The 7,500-nt window shown below is 44.2% G+C and overlaps 1 protein-coding gene across 1 annotated transcript in view; it reads right to left on the minus strand.

Annotated features, from left to right (window-relative positions):
• Window positions 1-7,500, minus strand: part of shank1 (SH3 and multiple ankyrin repeat domains 1) — a 47,362-nt gene that overhangs the window by 21,433 nt on the left and 18,429 nt on the right. The window contains exons 9-15 of the mRNA XM_041237543.1: window positions 7,343-7,420; window positions 7,062-7,128; window positions 6,582-6,757; window positions 6,264-6,394; window positions 5,682-5,860; window positions 5,175-5,282; window positions 4,777-4,852 (exon numbers count right to left, since the gene is read on the minus strand). Of these exons, the coding sequence (XP_041093477.1) occupies window positions 4,777-4,852; window positions 5,175-5,282; window positions 5,682-5,860; window positions 6,264-6,394; window positions 6,582-6,757; window positions 7,062-7,128; window positions 7,343-7,420 (815 nt within the window). The remainder of the gene's footprint in view (window positions 1-4,776; window positions 4,853-5,174; window positions 5,283-5,681; window positions 5,861-6,263; window positions 6,395-6,581; window positions 6,758-7,061; window positions 7,129-7,342; window positions 7,421-7,500) is intronic.

A 7,500-nucleotide genomic window follows, 5' to 3' on the forward strand; every position in this document is an offset into this window, starting at 1 on the left:
TAATATATAAAACTATGGCTATTGAAACTCAGGGGGGTGTCTGAATCGTGTTTGGTGTTGCTGTATAATATATTAAACTATGGCTATTGAAACTCAGGGGGGTGTCTGAATCGTGTTTGGTGTTGCTGTATAATATATAAAACTATGCAGATTGAAACTCAGGGGGGTGTCTGAATCGTGTTTGGTGTTGCTGTATAATATATTAAACTATGCAGATTGAAACTCAGGGGGGCTGTCTGAATCGTGTTTGGTGTCGCTGCGCGGTTATAATTTGATACCGATAACTTCCTCAGGGGGGTGTCTGAATCGTGTTTGATGTTCGCTGTATAATATATAAAACTATGGTTATTGAAACTCAGGGGGGACTGTCTGAATCGTGTTTGGTGTTGCTGTATAATATATAAAACTATGCAGATTGAAGCTCAGGGGGGCTGTCTGAATCGTGTTTGGTGTCGCTGTATAATATATTAAACTATGGCTATTGAAACTCAGGTGTTTGGTGTTGATGTATAATATATTAAACTTATGGCTATTGAAACTCAGGGGGGGTGTCTGAATCGTTGTTTGAGCCGCAGTCCAGTATAATATATTAAACTATGGCTTTTGAAACTCAGGGGGGTGTCTGAATCGTGTTTGGTGTTGCTGTATAATATATTTAACTATGGCTATTGAAACTCAGGGGGGTGTCTGAATCGTGTTTGGTGTTGCTGTATAATATATAAAACTATGCAGATTGAAACTCAGGGGGGTGTCTGAATCGTGTTTGGTGTTGCTGTATAATATATTAAACTATGGCTATTGAAACTCAGGGGGGTGTCTGAATCGTGTTTGGTGTTGCTGTATAATATATAAAACTATGGCTATTGAAACTCAGGGGGGTGTCTGAATCGTGTTTGGTGTTGTTGTATAATATATTAAACTATGGCTATTGAAACTCAGGGGGGTGTCTGAATCGTGTTTGGTGTTGCTGTATAATATATTAAACTATGGCTATTGAAACTCAGGGGGGTGTCTGAATCGTGTTTGGTGTTGCTGTATAATATATTAAACTATGGCTATTGAAACTCAGGGGGGTGTCTGAATCGTGTTTGGTGTTGCTGTATAATATATTAAACTATGGCTATTGAAGCTCAGGGGGGTGTCTGAATCGTGTTTGGTGTTGCTGTATAATATATTAAACTATGGCTATTGAAACTCAAGGGGGGTGTCTGAATCGTGGTTGGTGTTGCTGTATAATATATAAAACTATGGCTATTGAAACTCAGGGGGGTGTCTGAATCGTGTTTGGTGTTGCTGTATAATATATAAAACTATGCAGATTGAAACTCAGGGGGGTGTCTGTCTGTTTGGTGTTGCTAAAACGTGTTTGGTGTTGTTGTATAATATATTAAACTATGGCTATTGAAACTCAGGGGGGTGTCTGAATCGTGTTTGGTGGTGCTGTATAATATATAAAAACTATGGCTATTGAAACTCAGGGGGGTTGTCTGAATCGTGTTTGGTGTTGCTGTATAATATATTAAACTATGGCTATTGAAACTCAGGGGGGTGTCTGAATCGTGTTTGGTGTTGCTGTATAATATATAAAACTATGCAGATTGAAGCTCAGGGGGGTGTCTGAATCGTGTTTGGTGTTGCTGTATAATATATTAAACTATGGCTATTGAAACTCAGGGGGGTGTCTGAATCGTGTTTGGTGTTGCTGTATAATATATAAAACTATGCAGATTGAAACTCAGGGGGGTGTCTGAATCGTGTTTGGTGTTGCTGTATAATATATAAAACTATGGCTATTGAAACTCAGGGGGGTGTCTGAATCGTGTTTGGTGTTGCTGTATAATATATTAAACTATGGCTATTGAAACTCAGGGGGGTTGTCTGAATCGTGTTTGGTGTTGCTGTATAATATATAAAACTATGCAGATTGAAACTCAGGGGGGTGTCTGAATCGTGTTTGGTGTTGCTGTATAATATATTAAACTATGGCTATTGAAACTCAGGGGGGTGTCTGAATCGTGTTTGGTGTTGCTGTATAATATATTAAACTATGGCTATTGAAACTCAGGGGGGCTGTCTGAATCGTGTTTGGTGTTGCTGTATAATATATAAAACTATGCAGATTGAAACTCAGGGGGGTGTCTGAATCGTGTTTGGTGTTGCTGTATAATATATTAAACTATGGCTATTGAAACTCAGGGGGGGTGTCTGAATCGTGTTTGGTGTTGCTGTATAATATATAAAACTATGCAGATTGAAGCTCAGGGGGGTGTCTGAATCGTGTTTGGTGTTGCTGTATAATATATTAAACTATGGCTATTGAAACTCAGGGGGGTGTCTGAATCGTGTTTGGTGTTGCTGTATAATATATTAAACTATGGCTATTGAAACTCAGGGGGGCTGTCTGAATCGTGTTTGGTGTTGCTGTATAATATATTAAACTATGGCTATTGAAACTCAGGGGGGTGTCTGAATCGTGTTTGGTGTCGCTGTATAATATATTAAACTATGGCTATTGAAACTCAGGGGGGTGTCTGAATCGTGTTTGGTGTTGCTGTATAATATATTAAACTATGGCTATTGAAACTCAGGGGGGTGTCTGAATCGTGTTTGGTGTTGCTGTATAATTTATAAAACTATGCAGATTGAAACTCAGGGGGGTGTCTGAATCGTGTTTGGTGTTGCTGTATAATATATTAAACTATGGCTATTGAAACTCAGGGGGGTGTCTGAATCGTGTTTGGTGTTGCTGTATAATATATTAAACTATGGCTATTGAAACTCAGGGGGGTGTCTGAATCGTGTTTGGTGTTGTTGTATAATATATTAAACTATGGCTATTGAAACTCAGGGGGGTGTCTGAATCGTGTTTGGTGTTGCTGTATAATATATTAAACTATGGCTATTGAAACTCAGGGGGGTGTCTGAATCGTGGTTGGTGTTGCTGTATAATATATTAAACTATGGCTATTGAAACCCAGGGGGGTGTCTGAATCGTGGTTGGCGTCCCTGTATAATATATTAAACTATGGCTAAACTAAAGCGCTTCATTGAAATGAGACTCTGCTGAATCTAACTGAGAATTTCATTCACAAGCACAGCTGTGGGGCGGCTCCTGGATTGAGCATCAGAATCAACTTTCTGGTCACTGCATTGGGAACCCCCTGCACCCCCAAAATAAAATCTATTCCATTGTACTAAATATCAGAAGAGTTTCCAAATTTACTGACGTTTCCTCAACCTCCTCACCCCCTCTCTCTCCTCTCCTCTCTCCTCTCTCTCGCACTCCTCTCTCCCGTCGCCTCTTAGACACAGTTTGAAACTATTCTAAATGACCTTAATTAACTCAGTGGTAACAGATGGATAAGCTATGGGGACCCTCGAGAAGGGATGTCTTCAGAGGAGAGGGAGAGGGAGAGGGGTAGGAGAGACGCGGAAGGGACAGTCTTGAACGAAATTCTCCAGACAAGCTCATAGAAAAACAGCAGCAACTAAAACACAGCAGAATAACTCTCAGTGTCTTCAGCGTGAATTCAGTGACTCGCGACTAGAAATCTCTCTCAGTGTCTTCAGCGTGAATTCAGCGACTCGCGACTAGAAGTCTCTCTCAGTGTCTTCAGTGTGAATTCAGTGACTCGTTTCGTGACTGGAAGTCTCTCTCAGTGTCTTCAGTGTGAATTCAGTGACTCAGTGAAGACTCTCTCAGCTTCAGTGTGAATTCAGTGACTCACGACTAGAAGTCTCTCTCAGTGTCTTCAGTGTGAATTCAGTGACTCACGACTAGAAGTCTCTCTCAGTGTCTTCAGTGTGAATTCAGTGACTCACGACTAGAAGTCTCTCTCAGTGTCTTCAGTGTGAATTCAGTGACTCGCGACTAGAAGTCTCTCTCAGTGTCTTCAGTGTGAATTCAGTGACTCGCGACTAGAAGTCTCTCTCAGCTGATTTCAGCGGAGAGTCACAGAAGTCGCGGACTTAGAGTCTCTCCTAGTAGTGTCTTCAGCGTGTGAATCACCGACTCCTGTCGCGACTAGGAAGTCTCACTCTCCGTGTCTTCAGTGTGAATTAAGGGACTCATAACTTAGAAGTAAGCACACAGTGAAGTCACTCACGGATTTGTTCTCGGGATGTTCAAGTGAGACTAGTCACGGTTAACTCACGAACTAGAAGGTCACGTCTTCAGTAAGCATTACTCAGTGACTGATATTCAGGAAGTCTCAGTGACACAGAAGCCTAGTACTCAGAAGTCTATCTCCGTGTTAAGCGTCACGAAATTCACAGTCTGAATCACGAAATGAGAGAGTCAAGTGTCCGCGTGTCTTCAGTGTGAATTCAGTGACTCGCGACTAGAAGACTCTCTCAGTGTCTTCAGTGTGAATTCAGTGACTCGCTTTGACTAGAAGTCTCTCTCAGTGTCTTCAGCGTGAATTCAGTGACTCGCGACTAGAAGTCTCTCTCAGTGTCTTCAGTGTGAATTCAGTGACTCGCGACTAGAAGTCTCTCTCAGTGTCTTCAGCGTGAATTCAGTGACTCGCGACTAGAAGTCTCTCTCAGTGTCTTCAGCGTGAATTCAGTGACTCACGACTAGAAGTCTCTCTCAGTGTCTTCAGCGTGAATTCAGTGACTCACGGCTGGAAGACTCTCTCAGTGTCTTCAGTGTGTATTCAGTGACTCACGGCTGGAAGTCTCTCTCAGTGTTTCAGTGTGAATTGAGTGGCTGCTGTGGTGTGTGTAAGGAGACTACAGCTCCCAGAATGCCCTGTTCTGTAGTTCTGTTCTCACCTGGGGGCCTCCATGCTGTCGTAGGATCCCACAGTGTAATGCCGAAAAAGCCTTTTTGCTTTTTCACTGCGACTCTCTGATAAAACAAAAATTAAAATTAAAATCAAATAATAATAATAATAATAATAATAATAATAATAATAATAATAATAATAACAAATAATATATCTATTATTATTATTATATTAGTCGAATTAGTCATTGTCAAGGAGACAGTTCTCCCCCATCGCCATGGCTGTACAATCAATTCAAGTTTCAATAGCCACAGTTTTATATATTATACAGAATCAGAATGAAAACTACATTTCCCAGCACACCTCGCTGTCAGGGTGTGTGCTGAGGCATGCTGGGAGCTGTAGTTCTGGGGCATGCTGGGAGCTGTAGTTCTCTGCGTTCACCTTGTTTCGTCTCGTGGGTTTTCACTTCCTCGACGCATTCCGAAGGAAACCAACCGGTCCGACCTTTGACCGTGCCTTCCCAGAATCCTCCTTCTCCGATACTGAGCACTGAAACCAGAAGAGACCCTCTTCAAAATACTGACTTCAAAACCCAATCTCTCCATCCCTCCCTCCCTCCCTCTCGTTCAAAATCCATTCTGTCCCTCCCTTCCTCCCTCCCTCTCCTCTCTCTCCTCTCTCCCTCTCCTCTCTCCTCTCCTCTCTTTCTCCTCTCTCCTCTCTTCTCTCCTCTCTCACTCCTAGCAGCACTCATTTCTGGAAGAGGCTCGTCCTCTGGTGGTCTCTCCTCTCTCTCTTCTCTTTCTCCTCTCTCCTCTCTCTCTCTCTCCTCTCTCCTCTCTCTCTCTCTCTCTCCTCTCTCTCTCCTCTCTCTCTCTCCTCTCTCTCCTCTCCTCTCCTCTCTCCTTTCTCTCTCTCTCTCTCTCCTCTCTCTCTCCTCTCTTTTACCTTTTCCCTTATCTCCTTTACTCAAGGAGATTTCTCCTTCCGATTGCGCTTGATAAGATTTGATGACCACAAGCAGTCTTCCAGGAACAGCGCTATACAGCTTTCTTCTCCCAGGTGGCGCTGTTTTACTGTTTAGTGTTCCAGTGCTCGACCCTGAGGGGTCACGACTTCCAGTTGCCCTTTTTTTGGGGGGTGTGGGGGGGGGGGCAGAGAGAGAAAGTCAAGTTAGCAGAGAAACGTTTTAATGCCTTCGTCACCCAGAACTGCACTGGATCAGAAACTCCAAACCAGAAGAGACTGAGAGAGAAAGTCAAGTTAGCAGAGAAACGTTTTAACGGCATAGGGAAGCAATGCAAAGCACAGAGAGGTCTGCCTTCGTCATCCCAGAACTGCACTGGATCAGAAACTCCAAACCAGAAGAGACTGAGAGAGAAAGTCAAGTTAGCAGAGAAACGTTTTAATGCCTTCGTCACCCAGAACTGCACTGGATCAGAAACTCCAAACCAGAAGAGACTGAGAGAGAAAGTCAAGTTAGCAGAAAATCGTTTTACTGCCCCTGCCCTCTCCCCTGTCTCTTCTTACCCCGGTCTGCCTCTCTGCTGTTTCCTCCCCTCCTCGCCCCCCCCTCTCTCTCGTCCGCGGGACGGGGAACGGTTTCGTGCCCCCCTCGGGCTGCTGGAACTGCGGAGGGTACCCCCAGAAGACTTGAATGCCTGAAAAACACAGAGAGAGAGAGAGTTAGTGTGTGTGTGTGTGTCAGTGTCTGTGTGTGTGTGTGTGTGTGTGTGTGTGAGTGTGTGTGTGTGTGTGTGTGTGTGTGTGTGTGTGTGTCAGTGTGTGTGTGTGTGTCAGTGTGTGTCAGTGTGTGTGTGTGTGGTTCTTGTTCTGGTTCTGGTTCACCTGTATGGACACTGCGTTGGTGCCCATGCTGGGCTGGGCCCCGGGGTAACCCATCCATTCTGGGAGGTTGAGGCTGATGTCGCTGTTGGCTCGGAGTAGGGGGTGGGGGGGGATAGTCAGCGTTCGACCGCTTTCCTTTCTCTTAGGAACATAGTGGGGAGATTCCAGAAACAGAACTGAGAGAGGAGAGAAGAGAGAGAGGAGAGAGGAGAGAGAGAGGAGAGGGGAGAGAGGAGAGGAGAGAGAGAGGAGAGAGAGAGGAGAGAGAGGAGAGAGGAGAGAGGAGGAGAGGAGAGAGAGAGAGGAGAGAGAGAGAGAGAGAGAGGAGAGAGAGAGAGGAGAGGAGAGAGAGGAGAGAGGAGAGGATTAAGAGACACACAGAGACCAATATCTCTATCAAACCTGGATTACAACATTGTAGCAAAATACAGACAGAGAGATGACACACAGAGAAACACACAAACAGACACACAGACTCACCTACATCTGAATCCCTGTGATTCTTAATAATTTCTCCAAGCTCAAAATTACCAGCGATTACTGCAACCTACGAGAGAGAGAGAGAGGAGCGAGTGAGAGAGAGGAGAGGGGGGGGGGATTTTTTTTAGGAGAGAGGAGAGGAGAGGGGAGAGGAGAGAGAGAGGGGGGAGAGAGAGAGAGAGAGGAGAGAGAGAGAGGAGAGGGAGAGAGAGGAGAGGAGAGAGGAGAGAGAGGAGAGGAGAGGAGAGAGAGAGGAGAGAGACACACACTGATATTCTCACCTGAAAAGGGGTTTGTCCGTTATTATTCTTTATCTCTCTATTGGCTCCTCTGTAGAGAAGAACTCGAGCACAGTTCTCCTGATTGGACAAAAAAAAATGTCAATCAAAAATACAATACAATACAATACAGATTGACTTTCTGTCTCTGTCTCTTCTGG

Source organism: Polyodon spathula, chromosome 45, assembly GCF_017654505.1.
Source record: "Polyodon spathula isolate WHYD16114869_AA chromosome 45, ASM1765450v1, whole genome shotgun sequence".
Classification (NCBI taxonomy): Eukaryota; Metazoa; Chordata; class Actinopteri; order Acipenseriformes; family Polyodontidae; genus Polyodon; species Polyodon spathula.